The sequence below is a fragment of the Bos mutus genome, chromosome 3, assembly GCF_027580195.1.
Source record: "Bos mutus isolate GX-2022 chromosome 3, NWIPB_WYAK_1.1, whole genome shotgun sequence".
Taxonomy (NCBI): Eukaryota; Metazoa; Chordata; class Mammalia; order Artiodactyla; family Bovidae; genus Bos; species Bos mutus.
Window position 1 is genome coordinate 49,328,244 of NC_091619.1, and position 26,776 is coordinate 49,355,019.

General features: G+C 36.7%; 1 protein-coding gene across 8 annotated transcripts in view; it reads left to right on the forward strand.

The window, feature by feature from the left end:
* EVI5 (ecotropic viral integration site 5) overlaps positions 1–26,776 on the forward strand; it is a 238,219-nt gene that overhangs the window by 140,787 nt on the left and 70,656 nt on the right. For 6 of the 8 annotated variants that reach the window (XM_070367675.1, XM_070367679.1, XM_070367672.1 and 3 more), the window contains 4 exons: positions 2,638–2,772; positions 8,350–8,490; positions 9,716–9,874; positions 21,041–21,187. In XM_070367675.1, coding sequence (XP_070223776.1) covers positions 2,638–2,772; positions 8,350–8,490; positions 9,716–9,874; positions 21,041–21,187 — 582 coding nt within the window. The remainder of the gene's footprint in view (positions 1–2,637; positions 2,773–8,349; positions 8,491–9,715; positions 9,875–21,040; positions 21,188–26,776) is intronic. The other 2 variants (XM_070367673.1, XM_070367677.1) reach the window with 1 other exon arrangement.

Below are 26,776 nucleotides of genomic sequence, written 5' to 3' on the forward strand. Positions count from 1 at the left end.
TGCCATCCAGCCATCTCATCCTCTGTCGTCCCCTTCTCCTCCTGCCCCCAATCCCTCCCAGCATCAGAGTCTTTTCCAATGAGTCAACTCTTCGCATGAGGTGGCCAAAGTACTGGAGTTTCAGCTTTAGCATCATTCCTTCCAAAGAAATCCCAGGGCTGATCTCCTTCAGAATGGACTGGTTGGATCTCCTTGTAGTCCAAGGGACTCTCAAGAGTCTTCTCCAACCCCACAGTTCAAAAGCATCAATTCTTTGGCGCTCAGCCTTCTTCACAGTCCAACTCTCACATCCATACATGACCACTGGAGTTCCATTATTGTATGTTCCTCTCCCTCTCCACCCCAGCCACCACCTTTTTTTTTTTTTTTTTTTTTTAACTATTTTGCAGGTCCTTCCTTGGTGATCTCATCCATTGTCTATATAGAATTAAATAGAGTAAAAATCTGATATACATTGTATCTGATACTGTCTTTGTATGGACTGTATTAGACAATGGATGAAATCACATAGGAGGAATCTACAAAATAAGAAAATTAACAGAAAGATTGAGAGAAAACACAGAATATAGAAACCCTGAGGCCTACTGATTGATACACACATATATATACACATAAACACATAGACATATCTATAATGAAGTAGTAGAACTGACAGAGCAGACAGAGAAGATATGAGGTAAAACCATGAAAGAGTAACACCTCGGAATCTGGGGGAGGAGAGATTTTTAATGAGTGGTCAGTTGTTTTAAATTCCATAGACTATCTGGTGAAACTAAGAGCTGAACAAAAGGGCTTTTCATTGAGTTTTTATATTGTTATTGGATATTAATACTGTTAGTGATTAGAGTAGTTTCATCAAAGGATGAAGGCTAAAATTAGTTTGTAGTGGATTGAGGAACAGCTGGAGAGAAGAGAAATAACATGTACACTGTAGAAAGAATCCATTGAACAACAGAGGATGATTAGAAGTTTTGTAAATTTTATTGCTAAAAATTTGTTCCCAATATTGCTAGTCTTTTTTTTTTTTTTTTAAACACTTGTTTGGATGGGTTGGTTTACACCAGATCAGTGGTTCCATTCTCATATTGGCCATTTGGGTTTGATGTGTTCCTTGGGCCCTCCTAATAAAGTTTTAACAAGTAAGCCTGAATTACTGTTGTCAGAGCTTTAGATTAAAGGCAAAAGATTCTAGTATTACTCATAAAATAACTGTGATCTAATTAAACAAAAATCATGGCACCTGCATTTTGGATGCAGCCATTCTAAAACTGTCATTTTTCTGTTTGGTAAGGTAAGTATTTGCTAAGGTGGTATACCTATTGCAGATCTATTTCTTATATTGAAATACTGTTTTAATAGCATCCGAAAGTTACTGGGAGAAATAAAACTGAGTTTAAAAGTTCTCATTTGCCCAGTAGGTGAACTGTGCATTTTTAAAACATAACTTTTTGAGTAATGGGCAAGGGAGTACTGTATATTTTAATTAAGTATTTAATAGTTTTTAAATAGTTTTAATTTGCTATTTGTTTTGTTCCTAATATATTAGAGTAAAAAGACCCATTCTTTACTTATGTTAGTTCACTAGAAGATTTTCTCTGTGACTCTTATTTTGGAATTTTGAGTTGTCACTGTTTTTTAATCATGTAGTAATTACTACGTGAATTAAATGTGAAGCGATAGTTTATTTTAGGAAGTCTTTTATAGTGGTAAATTAGATGTCTTTTTCCTTTTTTGAACATCTTTGTGTACAAACTAGTTTGAAAGGGGATTTCTTAAATAGCTACATTGGTGTAAAGTAGGAAAGGAGATGGAAGAGTTTCATCCTTTCATGGTTAATTTCTTTATGCAGCATCATTGCTTCTAACAATCTTTTTCATGAATATATTTAAAGAGATCAGTACATTTTTAACAGCAAATACATTTTTGTTCTTTTGGGATTTAGGATGGTTTACGTTATTATAGATGCCTTATTTTTATTCCTATTAAGTTAAAATAGAATTTTCAGTAAATGTCTGTAGTCTATATCAGTGCTGTCTAATATCAATATAATGTGAGCCACATATGCCTTTTAAAGTGCCATAATAAAAGGAATAACTAACAATGAAATTAATAAATAATAAATTTTATTTGATTAAATCAGTATTTTAACTCAGTACATTTGAAATGTTATATCAACATACAATCAGTATTAAAATTAATGAGATATTTTGTCTTTTTATTTCACATTAAGCCTTCAAAATCCAGTTTGTATTTTATACTTACAACCTTTCTTAATTTGACTAGCCACATTTCAAGTGCTCAGTAACCATATATGACTGGTGGTTATGGTGTTGTTCAGTTCAGGTCTATAAAGCTGGAACAGATTCTTAGCATCTGGATGGACGGATAGATAAAAGAAGATATTTATCTTCTACGAATTGGATTCAATTATAAACACCTGATAATGTGATCATCATTATAGATATCAAACCTGGAATTTTTTATTTTCTGGAAAGGAGATAAGCTGGAAATACTAGGTGGATGGAACTTTTACAATCTGGTTACCCTCAATAGCTGTATTGTGTAATTGCACTTATTTTTAATATATATACATGTTCAAACTTCTGAAAAATTTCAGTGTATGTCTATAACTTGTAGCATAAATGCAGTTCCAACTACAATGAAGATTTTGTGCTACAGCTGGAGAAGGAATTGGTCCAAGCCCGACTGAGTGAAGCTGAGTCTCAGTGTGCACTGAAGGAAATGCAGGATAAAGTTCTGGATATAGAAAAGGTAAGAACAACATGAAGGCTGTCATTCCCAAACTGGAGGGGACATATGATAGATATTTAAGTGCTTATTGAGTGGTGAAATTTGGCATGGTTTTTTGCACATTAAAAATCTTACATGGTTATAAGAGAGGAAAGGAAAAAATACATGATTCCTATTTAATTTTTGTTGTTACCATACTGGTCAAAGCCCCATATTTTGGGTAAAAATAGAGATTAAAGTCCTTTTAGAGGGAAACAACCAGGATAATTTTGATATGAATGATATTTAATTATTGGAGAAAAGAAACTTAAGGAATAGAGATTAACTGTTGTCAAGATAAGTAGTACTTAACAGCCTTTAGAGTCACCCAACTATAGCTGACACAGTATCTCTCAGACTGCTGCTGCTGCTGCTAAGTCGCTTCAGTCATGTCCGACTCTGTGTGACCCCATAGATGGCAGCCCCCAGGCTCCTCTGTCCACAGGATTCTCTAGGCAAGAATACTGGAGTGGGTTGCCATTTCCTTAAAATCCTGGGGCAATTGGGATATGAACTATAAAAGTCTACAACGTAGTAATATTACATCTTGGCCATTGACCGAATACTAACCCTTTTTTTTTTAGTATATAAAATATGCTGAAAACATTCCTCTTAAGCACATTTCAGTTAATGTAATTAAACAGAAGGCAGCAATTTCCTTCTAGAAGAATTAGATTTAGCTATGAAAAATTTGCCATATATTTGTTAAACTAATGTATGGAATACTTTTGGGTTAGTGTAGACCACAGTGTATTTTTGAATTTAAAACCTGTGCTAAACATGAGTAAAAAGACCTAAAATCATAACCACATTCATAGTTCTTTTAAAAATGAATATTACCATTTTTATCCCAACAGTATATAAATATATCACTTGCTTTTCTCCCAATTCAAGGTAAATTTTAAAAAATCCACTATGAAATTTGCATCCTCAGCACAAAATACACAAATATTCATTTTTTTTTTAGTTTTTATTTTATTTTTTAACTTTACCTGTGATGGATTCATTTTGATATTTGGCAAAACTAATACAATTATGTAAAGTTTAAAAATAAAATAAAATTACAATATTGTATTGGTTTTCCATATATCAACATGAATCCGCCACAGATATACATGTGTTCCCCATCCTGAACCCTCCTCCCTCCTCCCTCCCCATACCATCCCTCTGGGTCGTCCCAGTGCACCAGCCCCAAGCATCCAGTATCGTGCATTGAACCTGGACTGGCAACTCGTTTCATACATGATATTATACATGTTTCAATGCCATTCTCCCAAATTATCCCACCCTCTCGCTCTCCCACAGAGTCCAAAAGACTGTTCTATACATCAGTATCTCTTTTGCTGTCTCATATACGGGGTTATCATTACCATCTGTCTAAATTCCATATATATGCGTTAGTATACTGTATTGGTGTTTTTCTTTCTGGCTTACTTCACTCTGTATAATAGGCTCCAGTTTTATCCACCTCATTAGAACTGATTCAAATGTATTCTTTTTAATGGCTGAATAATACTCCATTGTGTATATGTACCACAGCTTTCTGTCTTGTTTTTCTTGTAAAAGTAAATTTGTTTAAAGAAAGAAATTAACCATTGTTTTCAAATATTATAATAGTTTTATCTGCAACAGTATAGAAATAGACTAGTTAAATAAATACGTAAGCATTTCAGGTTAATTTTCATCTGAGTATAACTGTTACAGCTTTCTAAGCTACAGAAAACCATCACAGTTTATATAGGAAGATTTTAGCTGGAGATGTACTTACAGAAGTTAACTTACCTCTTTTGAAGGTTATTAAAGTACAGATGAGTAGTGGAAATAGAAACACTTTTAGGTTTCTCATAACTTCAGACTTGAGAGTCTGTGTTCCAAATCACAAATTCTGAATCTCTGTTTTCTCATCTATAAAATCATAGATGATTTGGGTTCTGTGTTGCATTTGTTTCTTTTACCCTTAGGTAGTATCTAGCCGTTGATTGAGAATCTCATAAACAATGGACATGAAAGAGCCTCAAATTCTTAACTGTTTCTTAATGAAATAGAACAGGGTATAACTACAGTTAATAGTGGAATAATTGTGCTAGAAATCTACTTGCTATTTTTATATTATCTTTGGAAAACTTTTTCTCCTATTTGTTGAGAAAAAAGCCAAAAAAAATTTAAAATGCCTAATGGGGAGTATTCTGGGCTCCATGATTTAGTTAAGAGTCTGGATCTTTCTCTTTTGAATATTTGGAAGAAGGAAATGTTCTTGGGTCCAATTTAAAAATAGATTTTTAAAGTAGCTTTGTTGGTATTCATGCATCCTATGGTTAATCTGGGGAGGCCTTACAAATAGCTGTGAAAAGAAGAGAGGTGAAAAGCAAAGGAGAAAAGGAAAGATATAAACATCTGAATGCAGAGTTCCAAAGAATAGCAAGAAGAGATAAGAAAGCCTTCTTCAGCAATCAATGCAAAGAAATAGAGGAAAACAACAGAATGGGAAAGACTAGGGATCTCTTCAAGAAAATCAGAGATACCAAAGGAACATTTCATGCAAAGATGGGCTCGATAAAAGACAGAAATGGTATGGACCTAACAGAAGCAGAAGATATTAAGAAGAGATGGCAAGAATACACAGAAGAACTGTACAAAAAAGATCTTCACGACCCAGATAATCACGATGGTGTGATCACTGACCTAGAGCCAGACATCCTGGAATGTGAAGTCAAGTGGACCTTAGGAAGCATCACTATGAACGAAGCTAGTGGAGGTGATGGAATTCCAGTAGAGCTATTTCAAATCCTAAAAGATGATGCTATGAAAGTGCTGCACTCAATATGCCAGCAAATTTGGAAAACTCAGCAGTGGCCACAGGACTGGAAAAGGTCAGTTTTCATTCTAATCCCAAAGAAAGGCAATGCCAAAGAAGCATTGAGCATTCTTTGGCATGCTCAAACTACCGCACAATTGCACTCATCTCACTTGCTAGTAAAGTAATGCTCAAAATTCTCCAAGCCAGGCTTCAGCAATATGTGAACCGTGAACTTCGTGATGTTCACGCTGGTTTTAGAAAAGGTAGAGGAACCAGAGATCAAATTGCCAACATCCGCTGGATCATGGAAAAAGCAAGAGAGTTCCAGAAAAACATCTATTTCTGCTTTATTGACTATGCCAAAGCCTTTGACTGTGTGGATCACAATAAACTGTGGAAAATTCTGAAAGAGATGGGAATACCAGACCACCTGACCTGCCTCTTGAGAAACCTGTATGCAGGTCAGGAAGCAACAGTTAGAACTGGACATGGAACAACAGACTGGTTCCAAATAGGAAAAGGAGTTCGTCAAGGCTGTATATTGTCACCCTGTTTATTTAACTTACATGCGGAGTACCTCATGAGAAACGCTGGACTGGAAGAAACACAAGCTGGAATCAAGATTGCCGGGAGAAATATCAATAACCTCAGCTATGCAGATGACACCACCCTTATGGCAGTAAGTGAAGAGGAACTCAAAAGCCTCTTGATGAAAGTGAAAGTGGAGAGTGAAAAAGTTGGCTTAAAGCTCAACATTCAGAAAACGAAGATCATGGCATCCGGTCCCATCACTTCATGGGAAATAGATGGGGAAACAGTGTCAGACTTTATTTTTCTGGGCTCAAAAATCACTACAGATAGTGACTGCAGCCATGAAATTAAAAGACGCTTACTCCTTGGAAGGAAAGTTATGACCAACCTAGATAGCATATTCAAAGGCGGAGACATTACTTTGCCAACAAAGGTTCGTCTAGTCAAGGCTATGGTTTTTCCTGTGGTCATGTATGGATGTGAGAGTTGGACTGTGAAGAAGGCTGAGCACCGAAGAACTGATGCTTTTGAACTGTGGTGTTGGAGAAGACTCTTGAGAGTCCCTTGGACTGCAAGGAGATCCAACCAGTCCATTCTGAAGGAGATCAGCCCTGGAATTTCTTTGGAAGGAACGATGCTAAAGCTGAAACTCCAGTACTTTGGCCACCTCATGTGAAGAGTTGACTCATTGGAAAAGACTCTGATGCTGGGAGGGATTGGGGGCAAGAACAGAAGGGGATGACAGAGGATGAGATGGCTGGATGGCATCACTGACTCGATGGACATGAGTCTGAGTGAACTCCGGGAGTTGGTGATGGACAGGGAGGCCTGGCGTGCTGCAATTCATGGGGTCGCAAAGAGTCAGACACAACTGAGCAACTGATCTGATCTCTGATGGTTAATTTCTTCATGCAAGATAGTTATTCTTAAAATACATATACAGTAAATTTCTGGATTTCAGTTGAGAAAATATTTAAAATCCATCACAAAAAATGTGTAGTTGGCAAGAATAACTTTATTCAGCCATCTCTGTGGGCTAACATGTTAATGAAATATTTCAGAGATAGAAAATTTTGTAGACTTGGAACTTAGTTTACTCAAGGAACTTTTATTAGAGCCTAATTTAGAATTCTTTGGTCATTCCTGAGAGCAGTTTAATACGGCAACCCTATATCCGAAGATGGGTCTTTCAGGACCCATCTTGTACCCTTGAAGGAAATACTTAGATTACCTTAGAACTAATTTCTTGAGTATTGATTAGTCACAGTAGTGACTAATGTACAAATATTTTATACTCCTTTTCCAAAGTGGTGTGTTGAAAAAATAAAACAAAATTTGAACTGCTCTCTTCCATAAATCCTTAAAATATAAATGATGTTCATGCTTTGTTTGAAGTCCTGATCAGAGGTTAGTATGTTTATTGCCATGTTGAAAAACATTTTTAATCTTGTTGCTCCATAATTCTGATTAGTGTTTTATTAAAACAGAATTAGATTCTCAGTGTCCTTAAAATTAAAGACAGTTCCTTCCTGGTGGGAATGTAAAACATGCAACTGCTTTTGAAAAGTTTGCCAGTTTCTTAAAAATTAAATGTAGAATTACCATATGATCTAGCATTTCTGCTCTTTCATATATACTCAGGAGAGTTAAAAACATATATCTACACAAAAACTTTTACATAAATGTCCATAGCAGCGTTACTAATAGTAACCTCAAAGTGGAAACAACTCATATTTCCATCAACTGATGAATGTATAAATAAAATGTCGTATATCTGTACATTGAAATTATTATTTGGCAATTTTAAAAAAAGATGAAATTTGAAAACATGCTGAGTTAAAGAAGCTAGTCATAAAAGGCCATAAATTGTATGATTGCATTTGTATGAAATATTCAAAATAGGCAAGATCGTAGAGACATACGTTAGTGATTGTCGGGGCCTGGGGGTGTAGAAAACATAGAGTAACTGCAAATGGGCATAGGGTTTCTTGGGGGTGATTAAAATGTACTGAAATTAGTTTGTGATGCTGGTTGCATAACCCTGTGAATACTCTTAAAAACGGCTGACTAATAAGTTTCATAGTTTGTGGATTATATCTCAATAAGATTGTATCAAATTAAGCACAATTACATATGAGATAAAATAGCTCTTGTTATTTTGCTGTATTGTTGTATATGCTATATTTTATTCTTTAAATTAAAAAAAAATCCCCAATTCTCTCTTGCATTAGAGAAACAACTCCTTTCCTGATGAGAATAACATTGCAAGACTTCAGGAAGAACTCATTGCTGTGAAACTGAGAGAAGCAGAAGCTATTATGGGTTTGAAAGAGCTTAGACAACAAGTCAAGGATTTGGAGGAACACTGGCAGGTATATGAGTATATTTTGTGTGCCTTTTTTAAAAAAAATGTAAAACCTGAATATCCATTTTGTATAAATTTGAAGTAGTTAACGACCAACACTAGGGTTTGAGTTTAAAGTGAGAAAGACTCTGTTAGGTACAAAACTGAGAGCATTTAGAAATTGAAAGTACTTTTAAGCTTTTTTTCTCTTTGATTTTTAGAATTAAGTAAAATGTAAAATAGAGACCAAGTCATATTTTTGTTGTCTTATTATACCATTGTGATTTATGTTAACTTTTTCTAAAGAACTAAGAGAAAATATTTTTTATATTATACTTATTTCTTCTGTTGTTAATTCATTGGTCATTATGAAACATCAGAAGGGTGTGTGGCATCAACATAAATTTATGAATTTGTAACTTCTTTTGAAAATGGTTTTATCACAAAATAAAATAGACATTTAGTTGGTTATATGCCACAAATTTATTCACATATGAGGGAAACTACTGATAAGTAGCAAAAAAAAAAAAGAAAAATAGAATCTATAAGACAGAAGGGAAAACAGAAAGGAAAAAAACTACGTATTATTTCAGAAAGTGATCTTGGTATGAATTGGGGTGGGGAATATATCTAGCAAAGTTCTTTACATTGCCATGGCTTTTTTTTTTTTTTAAGAAATATCAGACAGCAATAAACTGGAAATTAATTAAAAACAAATGAAAGAATTTTTTGAGAACAGTGTTCTTAATTTCTGCTATTGTTTCCCTAATTCATGAATGGTTCCATTTCCCCCTTTTCCTGGGATTTCATTAAAAAATAATGTAAAAATCTCTCAGGGAAAAATGAGGATAAAAATTATATTTTTTACAATAATTAATCTACAGAATAAAAACATGTTTGAACTGTATCTGAGTTTATACTCCAAATCTGCCACTTACTGGCTGTGGGACCTTTCTGGAGTTACTTAATCACAATTTCCATTTTCTTTTCTGTACAGTGAAAATAATAGCGTTTAACTTTTAAGATTTTCTGGGAATTAAATAAAATGACACATATAAAGTGGGTTATACAGTACTGGGCCTGAAATAAGTGCTCAGTTAATTTGGCTTTTATTTATAAATATATATATATATTTATAAATATATAAAAGTATATATTATATATATATAAGTATATATGTTTATATATATATAAAAGTATATATAGTACTGGGAATATTTGTTGCAATATAATTTTTTTTTTTTTAATTTTAGCGCCACTTAGCTCGTACTACTGGGAGATGGAAAGACCCACCTAAGAAAAATGCCATGATTGAGTTACAAGATGAACTGATGACCATCCGACTTAGAGAAGCTGAAACACAAGCAGAAATAAAAGAAATAAAACAGAGGATGATGGAAATGGAAACACAGGTAGCCTAATAACTTTAAAAATTATTGTTAACCCATCAAAAGTTTATGTACAAATTGTATCATCCTTACAGTAGAGCTAAAAGGTGGACATATGAAACTATCTCATCTACAATTTTCTATCCCAAATGAAAAGGACTAAAACGTAATACTATATATATATATTTTTTTGGCCATGCTATGTGGCATGCAGGATCTTAGTTTCCCAACCAGGGTTTGAATCTGTGCCCCCTGCACTGGAAGTGCAGGGGCAATTTTGAGCACTGAACCACTAGGAAAGTCCCAAAACCCATATTCCTTGATGGCAGAGATTTAGTGTCTTCTTTAACTCTTTCAGCAAAGTTGAAGCAAGTCGTAAAACTCTATTTGACTTTGTTTCCTTATTGCAAACCTAAAAGGGAATATTCAGGTTGAGCAAAATTTCTTAACACAGCTTAACATTTGGGGCCAGATAATTTTTTTTTGTGAGACTGGCCTGTGCATTGTAGCACGTTTAGCAGCATCTCTGGCCCCTAACTACTACCACATCCCTCTACCCTCTATTCAGAAGCACCACACCCCCACCTCCCTATGATGGCTGAAAACATCTCCACACAGATGTCAAATGTCCCCAGGGAGGCCAAATTGCCCCTGCTTGACAACCACTGATACAGAATGTAATGTGAAGGATGCTTCCTAAAATTGTGTAATGTGGTGACTCTGAGCAGTCAGTTCCAAAGTTATACTTCTCTTGTCCCCTGTTTCTCTAGTAAATACTATCTCAGATATTCTTGACTTAAAACCTACAAAGTCCTTTTTATGACATCCATTTGCATTATAAAAGTACATTTGGGATATTTGGTTTTTATGTGGTACATCTATTCTCTGTAATGTTATTTGGTTTTCAGAATACTTTTTCAGTCAGTAGGGGGCATAGTTAACTCATATATCATTCTATACACGTAAATGTAAAATCATCATCCCAACTTGAATGTGATAACACAGATATGTAAATCCTTTAGAATAAGTATATCTTATTTTACATTGTTCACAGAGTTATTTCATGTGTTTTTCATTGTAGTTAAAAATAATAGTAAGATTATAAAAAGTAGAACTCTGGCTTTATGATGGGCAGTTTTACTCTTATGATCAGATTTTATCTCAATATAAATATTAAATATGCAACCACAACTTTTTAGCCAGTGTTCAGGATTTATTTCAGAGTGACTATAGGTAAATGAGTCAAACTCAACAAATGTAGTTTTTCGAACTTATGAATACAAAGCAGCGTGTAGCCATCAAAGATCTTATACTTGAGAAATCAGTCATGCACAAACTGTATTTAAATTCACTATATAAGACGAATGTTAACTAAATTTACTGTGGTAATCATTTCACAATATATGTAAATCAAGTTACGCTGTACATGTTAGACTTATACAATGCTGTATGTTCACTTCAGTTGCTCAGTCATGTCTGACTCTTTGCAACCCCATGAATCGCAGCACGCCAGGCCTCTCGTTCCATCACCAACTTCCAGAGTCCACCCAAACCCATGTCCATTGAGTTGGTGATGCCATCCAACCTTCTCATCCTCTGTTGTCGCCTTCTCCTCCTGCCTTCAATCTTTCCCAGCATCAGGGTCTTTTCAAATGAGTCAGCTCTTTGCATCAGGTGACCAAAGTATTGGAGTTTCAGCTTCAACATCAATCCTTCCAATGAACACCCAGGACTGATCTCCTTTAGGATGGACTGGTTGGATCTCCTTGCAGTCCAAGGGACCCTCAATAGTCTTCTCGAACACCACAGTTCAAAAGCATCAGTTCTTCGGCGCTCAGCTTTCTTTCTGGTCCAACTCTCACATCTATACATGACCTGGGAAGAACCATAGCCTTGACTAGATGGACCTCTGTTGACAAAGTAATGTCTCTGCTTTTGAATATGCTATCTAGGTTGGTCATAACTTTCCTTCCAAGGAGTAAGCGTCTTTTAATTTCATGACTGTAATCACCATCTGCAATGATTTTGGAGTCCAAAAAAATAAAGTCAGCCACTGTTTCCACTGTTTCCCCATCTATCTGCCATGAAGTGATGGGATTGGATGCCATGATCTTAGTTTTCTGAATGTTGAGCTTTAAGCCAACATTTTCACTTTTCTCTTTCACTTTCATCAAGAGGCTCTTTAGTTCTTCGCTTTCTGCCATAAGGGTGGTGTCATCTGCATATCTGAGGTTATTGATATTTCTCCGGGCAATCTTAATTCCAGCTTGTGCTTTCTCCAGCCCAGCGTTTCTCATGATGTACTCTGCATAGAATTTAAATAAGCAGGGTGACAATATATAGCCTTGACGTACTCCTTTTCCTATTTGGAACCATTCTGTTGTTCCATGTCCAGTTCTAACTGTTGCTTCCTGACCTGCATACAGATTTCTCAAGAGGCAGATCAGGTGGTCGGGTATTCCCATCTCTTTCAGAATTTTCCGCAGTTTATTGTGATCCACACAGTCACAGGCTTTGGCATAGTCAATACAACAGAAATAGATGCTTTTCTGAAACTCTCTTGCTTTTTCAGTGATCCACTGGATGTTGGCAGTTTGATCTCTGGTTCCTCTGCTTTTCAGCCAGCTTGAACATCTGGAAGTTCACGGTTCACGTATTGCTGAAGCCTGGCTTGCAGAATTTTGAACATTACGTTACTAACGTGTGAGATGAGTGCAATTGTGTGGTAGTTTGAACATTCTTGGCATTGCCTTTCTTTGGGATTGGAATGAAAACTGACCTTTTCCAGTTCTTTGGCCACTGCTGAGTTTTCCAAATGTGCTGGCATATTGAGTGCAGCACTTTCACAGCATCATCTTTTAGGATTTGAAATAGCTCAACTGGAATTCCATCACCTCCACTGGCTTTGTTAGTAGTGATGCTTTCTAAGGCCCACTTGACTTCACATTCCAGGATGTCTGGCTCTAGGTCAGTGTGAGTGATCACACCATCGTGATTATCTGTGTCGTGAAGATCTTTTTGTACAGTTCTTCTGTGTATTCTTGCCACCTCTTCTTAATATCTTCTTAATATATTAATATCTTTGAAATATCTTCTGTTAGGTCCATACCATTTCTGTCCTTTATTGAGCTCATCTTTGCATGAAATGTTCTCTTGGTATCTCTAATTTATCAATAAAACTGGAAGCACTATATAATTCAGAAATTTGTAATTAGAGAATTAAATACAAATTGCAATGGAGAATAGGACAGGACAATTAATTCCAACTAGGTGGTTTTGGAAAACCTAGAAGAAATTTGGAAAGGAGAAAACCTTCCTAAGGAATTTGTATTTTGCACTATTCCTGACTAATGGATATGGTTCCTAAATGTCAGGGCATGTACTGGTGATGATCCATGATGCTTTCTCATTGCAAAGTGAGAAAAATAAATAAAAATAGTGTGATGTGTTGATTATCTAAAGAATATTGCATTAACCACCCATGTATTCAGCATCCAGATTAAGAAATAGGTCCTTGCTGATACATGTAGCTCCAGTTCCTTCATTTTAATGACTTTTAGAAAAGTGCGCCTGGTAAGTATACCTTAGTTTATGGAGCCACTTTCCTCCTTGTACTGACATTTGCTATTACAGACATTGCTGCCCTGAACATTCTTGCATGTTTCCTTGTGTATATCTCCAATAGGAGTTTCTTTAGTACAGAGGTTCTTATCTGTTTTGTGTGCCATGCACCCCTTTGGGAGCCTGAAACCTATGAACCTCTTTTCAAAATAATATTTTTTAATGCATAAAATAAAATATATAGGGTTGTGAAGAAAACCAGTTATATTAAGGTACAGTTATCAAAATACAAGTTTGTGATATAGAGGGCAGACACAGAAACATACATAACATATTCCCATTGCAGGAATCAGTTTTTTCATAATTTAGATTTTTTTTGTACCTGAATTAGATTGTACTGTAATTTTCTTTTGTGGGGAGACTTTTATCTGGTTTTGGCACCAAGGTTATAGTAAGCTTGATAAATGAGTTGGGTTGTATTTAACTTTTTCTATTCTCAGAAGTTTTTTTGTAAGATTGAAATTACCTGTTACTTAAATATTTGCTGGAATTCATTCCTTTTCTTTTAACTCCTTTTTTTTTTTTTTTTTTTGGTCATGGGGTAGTTGAGATCTTAGTTCCCCTACCAGGGAATGAAACCCCTGCCCCCTGCAGTGGAAGCAAAGACCACTGAACCACCAGGGAAGTCCCTGGAATTCATTCCTTTAAACAGTCTTGTCTTTTTGTTTTGTGGGCATGTTTAAGCGATACATTTGAAATTCGAATCTTTAGATGAAGTGGACAATTTCCTAGGGAAATACAATTTGACTTGATGTGACTTTTGCTTGTTTTTTCCTTGAGCTTCTGGGACCTGTGAATTTGTGACTGCCATGAAATTTGGTAATTTCTTAGTCATCATTTCATCACATACTTATTATCCCACACTCTCTTCTTCAGGAATTCCAGTTGTATTTACATTAAATTGTTGATGTTGTCGAGCAATTCTTGGTTATTCTTTGCCTTCCCATTATTTTTCCTCATTGTATTTCAGTTTCTGTTGACTGACCTATTTCTCTTGATTTATCACTAAGTTCATTGATTCTTTCCTCCACTTTGTGAGTTATCTGATGAGCCATTGAAGGCATTCTTTACGTCTGTTACTATGCTTTTTACTTCTAGTATTTCCTTTTAATTCTTACAGTTTTCATTTCTTTGCTGGTATTACCTATCTGATGTTGCATATCTTTCTCCTTTCCCATAGAGCCCTTAATTTAAATTCCCTGTCAGAAAACTTCAATATCTGTGTCATGTATGAGGCTGGTTCTGTTGATTGCTTTATCTCTTGGAAGTGTTTGGTTTTTTACCTTTTCCTATGCTTTGTAATCTTTTTTTTTTTTAAACTAGATGTGCATCTTGTGTAGGAGAGTAGACTAAAGTAAATGGTTTGTATGCCTGGAAACGGGTACATCTTTCCTTCTACTGGGCCTTTAATGTGGGGGGTTTGAGTTAATACAGTCAGGAGTTGGGCAGGTTTGAGGTTTGTTGTTTCTGTGGTTACCCTCATTGCACCACAGGCTTCAAATTCCTCTAGCAATGTCTTATTTTTAGGTTAGGGGCTGGTTTGCCAGAGGGTTTTCTCACTATCTTTAGGTCTGCCCTTTGCACAGCACTTGAGGAGTTGTCAGTCCCCAGCAGTGTCCCACTGTTACTTTTGTTCCACAAGAAACTGGAAGAGCAGGGAACACGCCTGCCCTGTTGTTCTGAGAAAGCCACAGTCTTTCGCTGCATTAGTGTGTTCCTGTATCTGGGGCATCTGGCCTCAGTGCTCGGGTCCTGTGTGTGTTAGTCGCTCAGTTGTGTCTGACTCTTTGCAACCCCGTGAACTGTAGCCTACCAGGCTCCTCTGTCCATGGAATTCTTTAGGCAAGAATACTGGAGTGGGTTGTTATGCCCTTCTCCAGGGGATTGTCCCAACCCAGGGATCAAACCCAGGTCTCCTACATTGCAGGCAGATTCTTTGCCATCTGAACCATCAGGAACCCTATTCCCAAGCTATAGTCCAGCCCCTTCCCCAGATGCACTTGTTTTCCCAGTGCCCAAGGGACAGCAGTGTTTGTTGTCCTGCTCCAAGCAAATTAACCTTTGGTTCCCTAGAGGAGATAAGCAAGGATTAGTGCCCTTTCCCCCTCCCTGAGGCCTGTACTATGGAGATCTCTTTCTCAAGACTCTCATCCATCTTTTCGGTCTGTTCTGTTGAAGAAAAATGTACAAGAGTTTGTGAACTGTTTTGTCCCCACAGGCTCCACACTTTCTAACCAGCCCATACGTATGCTCCACCAGTTTGATATTTATTCTAGCTGAATTATTCTTAATGGCTTATAGCAGCATCTGCCATGTCCCTTCTTAGATTTGGGGCTGGTTAGTTATCCTGTGACCTCTCAGTGTGTTCAGCAGTAGTCATGAACTTAGAGTTTGGCTGCCCTTATTTTTTTTTAATTGAAAACCAGTGTTCTTTCTGACTCTCTACATCCTCAATCAGAAATCAAAAGTCTTTATTATGATGTGTTTGAAGTTATTTTATTTTATACTCTCTCTCTTCTTTTTTTCCGTTTTTTCCTCCTTTCTCGCTTTTTATTGGGTTTGTTTTTCTTTTTCCTTTTATTCAGCTCAGTCGCTCAATCATGTCCAACTCTTTGCGGCCCTATAGACTGCAGCACACCCAGGCTTCCCTGTCCATCACCAACTCCCAAAGCTTGCTCAAACTCATTTCCATCGAATTGATGATGCAATCCAGCCACTTCATCGTCTGTCGTCCCCTTCTCCTCCAGCCTTCAATCTTTCCCAGCATCAGGGTCTTTTCCAGTGAAACAGTTCTTTGCATCAAGTGGCCAAAGTATTGGAGTTTCAGCTTTAGCATCAGTCTTTCCAATGAATATTCGGGACTGATTTCCTTTGAGATTGACTGGTTGGATCTGCTTGCAGACCAAGGGACTCTCAAGAGTCTTCTCCAACACCACAGTTCAAAAGCATCAGTTCTTCAGCACTCAGCTTTCTTAATGGTTCCAACTCTAACATCCATACATGACTACTGGAAAAACCATAGACGGACCTTTGTTAGCAAAGTGTCTCTGCTTTTTAATACGCTGTCTAGGTTTGTCATAGCTTTTCTTCCAAGGAGCAAGTGTCTTTTAATTTCATGGCTGCAGTCACCATCTGCAGTTATTTTGGAGTCCAAAAAAATGAAGTCTCTTACTGTTTCCATTGTTTCCCTATCTATTTGCCATGAGTGATGGGACTGGATCCCATGATCTTCATTTTCTGAATGTTGAGTTTTAAGCCAGCCTTTTCACTTTCCTCTCTCACTTTCACAAAGAGGCTCTTGAGTTCCTCTTTGCTTTCTGCTATAAGGGTGGTGTTATCTGCATATCTGAGGTTATTGATATTTCTCCCAGCAATCTTGATTCCAGCTTGTGCTTCATTCAGCCCAGCATTTCACATGAGATACTCTGCATATAAGTTAAATAAGCAGGGTGACAATATGCAGCCTTGATGCGCTCCTTGCCCAATTTGGGACCAGTCTGTTGTTCAATGTCCAGTTCTAACTGTTGCTTCTTGACCTGCATACAGATTTCTCATGAGGCAGGTAAGGTGGTCTGGTATTCCCATATTAATTTGACTTTTATAATTCCTTTTCTTTTCTACTAGTGTTTGTTACCTAGGAAAGAAAATGCTTCCCTGACGGAACAAAGTCTAAAGTTACTAATTATCTCTGGTTTTTTCCAAACTGTATTAGGTCCTTAGAAGAACTCCCATGTGCTCTTGCATCTTCTAGTCTTATATCTTACTATTATTTGTACCTCCAAATTCCTATTATTTTTTTACCTCCAAATTTCTAGATATTATTGTCTTATGGAGTCAATATTCCTGTGGTTTTGTCTGAAAAGTGAAAATGAAAGTCGCTTACTCGTGTCCAACTGTTTAAGACCCCATGGACTGTATAGTCCATGGAGTCCCCATGCCAGAATACTGGAGTGTGTAGCCTTTGCCTTCTCCAGGGGATCTTCCCAACCCGGGGATCGAACCCAGGTCTCCTGCATTGCAGGCAGATTCTTTACCAGCTGAGCCACAAGGGAAGCCTGTGGTTTTGTCTACCTGCATGCTATTTTTTTGCTCTTTATTCTTACTTTTATTTAACAGTTTCCTCCCAGTTTCAATCATGAGTTGTAAACTCTCTCACTTTCTTAAAATAAATGTACTTTCCTCTGTGATAGTTAGCTGAGTATACTTTTATAGGATGAATTTTTTTTTTTTTAACACTACCAATTTTTCCTGTTGAGATGTCTGCTGGATATTTCACTTTCCACCTTCACAGATACTGTTTTTCCCTTGATTTGCCTCTGCTTTACTTTAGCATTCTATAAGTTTTGATATAATATATTTTGATAAGGATTTATTTATATTTATCCCAAATAGTATTTGGGACTAATTGTGCTTCCTAGGGTATAGATGCATACATGATTTTTGTTGTAAAAATTCTCAATTTTTACAACAATTATCATCTTCTTAAGCCATCACAGCTCACTTTTTTGGGGGGAGGGCACCACCTGTAAAGTATATTTTATACCCCTTTATTCTTTTTTCTATCTCTTGACATCTTCTGGGACACTAATTTTTTCCTCATTGTGTCTAGTTGTTAGATGCTTAGTTTTATCTGACTTTTTCCGACCCCATGGACTGTAGCCTGCCAGGCTCCTCTGCTCATGGGAATTCTCCAGGCAAGAATACTGGAAGGGTGTTGCCATGCCCTCCTCCAGGGGATCTTCCCAATCTAGGGATCGAACCCAGGTCTCCCACATTGCAGGCAGATTCTTTACTGTCTGAAACACCAGGGAAGCCCAAGAATACTGGAGTGGGTACCCTTCCCTTCCCCAGGGGATCTTCATGACTCCAGAGTCAAACCAGGGTCTCCTGCATTGCAGGTGGATTCTTTACAAGCTGAGCTACCAGCGAAGTCCGACTCTTTATGACCCCAGGGGCTGTAGCCTGCCAGGCTTCTCAGTCCATGGAATTCTCCAGGCAAGAATACTGGAGTGGGTTCCCATGCTCTTATCCAGGGGATCTTCCCAACCCGGGGATCGAACCCAGGTCTCCTGCATTGCAGACAGATTCTTTACTAACTGAGCTACTGGGGAAGCCCTCATTATGTTTAATCTCCTATTTAACCCTTTAATTGAATTTATTATCAGTGTGTTAATTTTGGAAATTATATTTGGTTATCTTTCAAATTTGCTGATATTTTGACAGTGACTAGTTCTTTGTTTATGCTTCTTTTTATGTTTAATATGTAAATATGTAAACTATTTTGTATAAAATCCTTATGTGATTTTTATCTAGAGTTCTTAAGAATCTAGCATATTTTTTGTCTGCCATTTCTCACTCATAGTCAGTTCTTGGGTTTTAATTATTTGTGTGAGTATTTTGTAATTTTGGAGCATGGAATGGTATTTAGGGGTACAGAGAGGAGTTTTGGAGTGTATGTTGAAGGGGTGTCCCTCTGAAGTATAGTTATTTGTTTTAATGATAAGACAGAGATAGACAGAGATAAGATAGATAAGATAGAGATAACACAGTAAAAACAGGTTGTGGAACATTTTGAATATGGTTAAGAAGTTCACTCTTAACTTTGTAGACAGACAGTGTTCATTGATTGAAAGTGAGAAGAAGAGAGTAGAGGATGGTCACAGGAAGGAGGCATTACTTCTGTGGGTCAGGAAGATGAATAGTGAAAATAAAGAAACCTGGAAGTGGTAGAAAGTGTTTGAGCTTAAATCTATCAGGTGATACAGATTTTAAAATGAAAACTGGAGGCAGGATCATTTTCATAGAATGAGATAGAATAGTAATAGTAATAACCAAGTATTTGTTAAATGTCTTCCATTTCAGGCATTAGGAGAGAACTACTTTCATAAGCTTTTCTCATGTAATTCTCACAACACAGCCTTAAAAGTCAAGCAGTAATATCTCCACTCCTATCAGTATACTAAAACTTGATAGAATTAGATAACTTCACCAAGATTGAGGAATTGTTAAATGAGGAGCCAGGTTTTTGCCTGTGTTTGGTTATGAAAATGCCTACTGTTTCTTTCAGGACCCTAATAGAGTAATTTAGAATTGAGAGAATCAAGCTGAGTCAAGCCTGAATATGAAAACTACTTCATGTCAGTGAATTCACTATCTGTAATGTTAAGGTCCTATTGTATAGTAAAGGGAACTATATTCAATATCCTATAATAAACCATAATGGAAAAGTATTTAGAACGGGCGGGGGAAATATATATATATACACATATATGTGTATATATATATAATTGAATCACTTTGCTGTATCCCAGAAACTAAAAGGGCTTCCCTGGTGGCTCAGACAGTAAAGAATCTGCCTGTAATCCAAGAGACCTGGATTCAATCCCTGTGTCAGGAAGATCTCCTGGAGAGGGGAATGGCAACCCGCTCCAGTATTCTTGCCTGGAGAATCCCAGGGACAGAGGAGCGTAGGGGTTTACAGTTCATGAAGTAATTGTAAAGACAATTAAATGAGAAATAGACAGTATTTTGCATATGGTTTTCTTTAAAAAAAAAAAGTATTATTGTTGTGTAGTCACTAAGTCTTGTCCAGCTGTTTTGAAACCCCATGGGCTGTAGCCTGTCTGGCTTCTCTGCCTATGGGATTTCCCAGACAAGAATACTGGAGTGAGTTGCCATTTTCTTCTCCAGAAAATCTTCCCAACTTAAGGATCCATCCCAAGTCTCCTACATTGCAGGAGATTCTTTACCACTGAGTCACCTGTGAAGCCCTGTGTACGTTTTTCAAATGAGGAAATAGAAATTAGACATTAATTAGTTTGTTTAATTACCAAATGGTAATCCAGAATTCAAAGCTAGTCCATAAGCCATAAAAACAGACTGTGCTATACACTGTAGGAATGTAGTTAATATGACACAGTTTGTGACATCAAAAAGTTTGCAGTTCAGTAAGTATCTTTTCAGTGGTATCTTTTCAGCGATCTGTGCTTTCTTTTGTGAACTGGAAAGGGGAGTTATTAAATACATCATATCTCTGTATCTATCTGTTTATACCATATTGCCTATTTCAGAAATTAATACCTATAAGTTCTATATAAACATCCTTATAGTTAAAAGATATTTATTGTATGAATGGTAAATGGATCTTTAATGAAAGTTTCTAATGTGAACCTTATGCATTCTTTTGATTTTTAAAGCAGTTTTATAATTTTTTTAAGTATTTAACTATTTGTTGAATAAAATAGACCTATAACTAACAATAACATTGAAAATATTGCTGAGACATAATATATACACGTAGAAATTTATAAGTTTTGTGATAGTCATGTCCGACTCTTTGCCACCCTATGGACTGTAGCCTGCCAGGTTCCTCTGTCCATGGAATTTTTCAGGCAAGAATACTGAAGTGGGTTCCCATTCCCATCTCCAGGGGATCTTCCCAACCCAGGGATTGAACCCTGGTCTCCTGCATTTCAGGCAGATTCTTTACCTTCTGAGCCACCAGTTTTTTATCTGTATTCTGATATTTGTATTTTTATCTGTATTCTGTTTTATATTTTTAATTCTTAGAACCAGATCAATAGTAATCATCTTCGAAGAGCAGAGCAAGAAGTGATCAATCTACAGGAGAAGGTGCAGTATCTTTCTGCACAGAACAAAGGATTGCTTACCCAATTGAGTGAAGCAAAGCGCAAACAAGCAGAGATTGAATGCAAGGTAAATATATCAACTAGCAAGTTTATGTTTTAGTCAATATAATAATGTTTTTTTGTTTTTGTTTTTATCTCATCATTGAGTACATTATCATAAAACTAAAAGAAGCTAGTCTTATTTCCTACTTTTCCTGAACTTAGTTTGGCAGTTGCTTTTGGGCCAGGTTACCTCATCATGCTCTGGGTAAATTTCAGGCTGGAAACTTCATTTTCAACCACATGGTTAGGAAATTAAGTTAACCAAGTGATTGAAGGTTGGTATCTCTGTTGACCTGTAGCCCTTTAAAACTGAAACTTTTAATGTCTCAACCAGAAAGATAGGTAATTTAGAGAAGTTGGGTCTACTCTGCTTTGATTGGCACCTTATTAGTGAGCTGTCAATATTGATATATGTTTTCTGGATAGAGAATAAAAGAGCTGTGTGTGTACCCAAGGGTTGGCAAAATTGTACGCATTTCAAGTTATTATTTTAATCAATTAAATTTTTTATGGAGTGTTTGGATTCATAAAGCATGGAAAAGTTTTTGAATGCAAGTATTTTTTTTCCTTAAATAAATTTATAATACAGCAATGATTAGAGAGAAGGCGAAGTTGGGAAATGAGGTAGAAGGGGAGGGGTTGTATATGTGTGTGTGTGTGTGTGAGAAATAACTAAAGAGATGACTGTGGTGAACATTAGAATGAATTACGAGGGCAAGTTTGGTTTTGTTTATGAGATTTAAAAAAAAAACTAGACATTCATCTTTCCATGGTGAAAGAGTAGGAATAATGCCCTTTAAAGATTCCAGCCTTACTATTCTATGATAAGAAATAAGACTTTCAATGGCAGATATAAAGCTGTAATTCCATCAACTTGTTCTAGTGTCATTAAAAACCAAAAGTGAAGCTTGAGTGGTTTATCAGTGTCACTGAAATCCAGAGATGAAATTACATCCTAATAAATATGCATGACTGTTACAGTTTACTCTGACAGAAATCTGTAGGCAGTACTGAAATTTGTACTAATGTAAGAGTAGTCCCTCCTGAAGTATGTAACTAAGTGTGCTTTTTTTTTCTGTCTTGTGGGATCTTAATTCTTGGACTTGGGATTGAACCTAAGCCATGGCAGAGAAAGCACCGAGTCCTAACCATTGGACTGCCAGGAAATTCCCTAGGCTAATTTAAAAATAAGGTGATGTAACATGAGATTACATCAATTTGATTTATTATACTAATATCTTTTTCAGTTTTTTATTTTGCAGTGTCTGTCCTGACTTATTTTTAATAAAGAACTAAATTTAGTATTTTATTATTGATATGTTTTCCTTTAAACATGTTGATAACATTGTTGCTGGATTTGATATTGTACCCCAAATACCTTAGTACCTTTTAATCAAAGTAAAGTGTTATTTGGAAATAAATATTTGGGGAGTTTGCCGATGAAAATAATTGTTTGCTTTGAATTTGTGTAAGTAATGGGCCCACATTCAGAATTCTGAGAACTGATATGAGATCTTATTTAACTTTAACTTTTCATTAATACCTCTGTAAAGTATATACAGATGCTGATTCTGAGATCTCCCCTGTGTTTAAGGTGTATATTGGTTTATTCAAATTTTTTAAATGCCTTTTGCAGATTTCCAGCATGACCAATGTTAATTGTCACCCTAGCATCTGGCACATTCTGATTAAGTGTTAAATATTTAATTTGTCATATTGAAACAATTCAGCAGTAAACTGAACTTTTTCAAGAGAGCTAGTCTTTCAGTTATATAAATCTGATACTTTTCATTTCATTTTATGTGATTATAGCTTGTGGTTTGTTGATAAGTAATTATTAAAGCTCATGCTGTTTTTCATTGATGTAAAGCAGGATACTGTTTTCGCTTGTTTTTAATTTTTTTTCTTTTTTTTTTTGGCTGCGCTGGGTTTTTGTTGCTGCATGTGGACTTTGTCTAGTTGAAGCGAGCGGGGGCCACTCTTGGTTGCAGTGTGCGGGCTTCTCATTGTGGTGGCTCCTGTTGGTGGGGAGCACAGGCTCTTGGCACTCACGCTTCAGTAGGTGTGGTACACAGTCCTAGTTGCTATGGCGTGTGGAATCTTTCAGAACCAGGGACTGAACCCGTGTTCCCTGCATTGGCAGACAGATTCTCATCCACCATACCACTGGGGAAGTCCGGGATATTGTTTTTAATATTAGCATTATCATTGTTACTTATCCCACTTGGTTTGAGTACTTATACATCACTGCTTCATTTTTGTTGAGCATTGAGCATACTGTTTCATTTTGGACACTGCCTCAGAACCCATTGGATAGTATAGTGTTCCATTTATGCACCTTATTACTCTTCTGAAGTCTGAAAAATCTGAAATTCCATAACATACCCGGCCCCCAGAATTTCAGTGATAAGATTGTTGGATTTCCTGTGTAAATCTAAATTTCAAAATTATACAAAGATTTTATACTCTAATAACAGATATATAATTTTCTATCTCCAGGAGAAAAGGTATTACATATTCATATACAAACTTATAAAATTGTGTAATAAATAATGTTAAGTGAGGAAAGCTGAACAAAGTATTTTATGATTATAATATTGTGCATGTATGGAATAATGATAGGAAGAAAACAAGAAATTAAACCTGTTGCTTATCATGTAATTTTTAGTAGCTTAATACTTGTGCATTTTTTCATAATGCTTTGATGTTTTTAAAGCTAAATATAAATGAAAACATTCAAATCCTTTTTATCTTACTCTCTTCCTGACACTACCACATATACCCCTTTATTTTTTCCGCAGATAATGGCTTTTATTATTTTCTGATAACTTCCTTTAGAGTTTCTTTTAGGCAGATACTAGTAATTAAAAGTATATACTTTTTCTTCTCACAGTCTTATGTGAAAGTTAGCAGAGAATAATATATTCTGCTTTTTGCTCTTTATGTTAATATGTTTTGTCCAGCTTTCAGTTATCAGTGCTTGGAGTCTCCTCGTTAGTTTCTAAGATGCATTGTTTTCCATTGCATGTATATACCCCAGTATCCTTGACTAGGTCCCTGTTGATGGGTTCATGGTTTGTTCCCAGTGTTTTACTACTACAAGCAGTGTATAGTGAATGACTTTGTACATACATACTTTCAGATGTATAGAGGTATTTCTACACATTTCTATAGAATAAGTTACTATAAATTTGATTGCTTGGTCAGTGAGTAAATACCTTGGTACTTTTTTAGTTTTTGTCAAATTACTCTCCTTAGGTTTGTACCATTTTGTGCTTTGACCTGCAGGGCGTGATGGTACCTGTTTCTTTATCATGTTTCTTATAAATTGTATAATAAAGTCTTTTCATTTTAATTAGATGCAATTTATATGTTCTAGATCAGTGATTTTCAAATAAGGATTGGAGGAGGTGAGATTATGAGACTTCAAAGAATGATAACATCAGCATACATATTTGTCAAATATTTGGGTGTCTTCTTGTAGGTTATTCTTATAAGCATTGGGGATACAGTAATGGAGAAGGTAGACCTAATGTTTAGTGAAACAATAAATAAGAAATAGAAAAGATCATTAGTAATAATGTTCTATAGAGTGAGAAGTTAGAGGAAGTGGTAATTAAGATCAAATGCCAGGAGATGGTATCAGAGCTGAAGAATAAGAAAGAACCAGCCATATGAAGAGTAGGAGGGAGATCCTTAGATGAAAAAGGTCAGAGATCAAGACCCAAAAAGCAGGAAAGAACCTGGTTGCTGAGTCTCATATATAATGCAGAGCTGAATGAGATAAAGCCAGGGAGGTAAGCTAGGACTTAGCTTCTTACCATGTAGATATTTATAGCTCATGGTAACAAGTTTGAGTTTTACTGTTAAATGCTGTGGGAGGCCACTGAGAGGTAGGATAAAAAACATGATACATTTTTTTGATTTGCTATATTTGCTTCAGTTTTTTATTTAAATTTTATTCATTATTTTATTTTTGTTTGTGCTGGGTCTTTGCTTTACAAGAGCTTTTTCTCTAGTTGTGGTGAGTGGGGGCTTCTCTCTAGTTGTGGTGCGGGGGCTTCTCTTTGCAGTAGCTTCTCTTGTTGCGGAGCACAGGCTTTTGAGCTTGCAGGCTTCAGAAGCGCTTGGGCTCAGTAGTTGTGACACACAGCTTAGTTGCCCCACAGCATGTGGAATCTTCCTGGACTAGGGATTAAACCCCTGTCCCCTGCATTGGCAGGCAGATTCTTAACCATTGGACCACCAGGGAAGTCCTTTGCATCAGTTTTTTACTTTTACTTTTGAAATAATTTTATGTTTACAGTAAAGTGGCAAAGATGGTACAGAGAGTTCCCATATAACCTTTAATCAGTCCCTCCTAATTTTAACCTGTTACATAAACATGACACATTTATTAGTACTAAGAAATGAACATTAGTAATAATGTTATTACTGAATTACAGACTTCATTCAGATTTCCCCATCATGTCTCATTCTTCTTTGATCTGTGAGGTATGCTGTAGAAATCCCTCAGTTTAGGATTATCTGATGTTTTCTTATGCTTAGACCAAGGTTATGTGTCTTACGCCCTTTCTCAGTATATTATATCAGGGGCATGTATATGTTCAGTTGCTAAGTCGTGTCCAGCTCTTTTGCAGCCCCATGGACTGTAGCCCCGCCAGGCTTCTCTGTCCATGGGATTTCCCAGGCAAGAATACTAGAGTGGGTGGCCATATCTTCCTCCAGGGGACCTTGACCCAGGGATCAAACCTGCATCTCTAGCACTGGCAGCATATTCTTTACCACTGAGCCATCTGGGAAGCCCATCAGGGGGCATTACCTCTGGTGCTATTAACTTTGGTCATTTGCTTAAGTTGGTATCTGCTAGCTTTCTCCACTTACAGAAGTCCCCCCACCCTCATACTCTGTTCCTTACAGGCAGGTTACTGAGCCTAGATGATGGTCCAAGTGGAGGAAAGGGCATTAAGTTACAACTCCTGAAGGAAAGAGTATCAAAGAATTTGTTACAACCACCACAATAGGGCAATAATTAATGAGTATTTGGAGGAACTATTATGACCAACTTGGACTGCAAGGAGATCATTCCCTGGTGGCTTAGATGGTAGAGCATCTGCCTACAATGTGGGAGACCCGGGTTCAATCCCTGGGTCGGGAAGATCTCCTGGAGAAGGAAATGGCAACCCACTCCAGTATTCTGCCTGGAAAATCCCATAGACAGAGGACCCTGGTAGGCTACAATCCATGCAAAGAGTCGGACACGACTGAGCGACTTCACTCATGACCAACCTAGACAGCATATTAAAAAGCAGAGACATTACTTTGCCAACAAAGGTCCGTCTAGTCAAGGCTATGGTTTTTCCAGTGGTCATGTATAGATGTGAGAGTTGGACTGTGAAGAAAGCTGAGCGCTGAAGAACTGATGCTTTTGAACTATGGTGTTGGAGAAGACTCTTGAGAGTCCCTTGGACTGCAAGGAGATCCAACCAGTCCATTCTAAAGGAGATCAGTCCTGGGTGTTCATTGGAAGGACGATGTTGAAGCTGAAACTCCAATACTTTGGCCACCTCATGCGAAGAGTTGACTCATTGGAAAAGACCCTGATGCTGGGAGG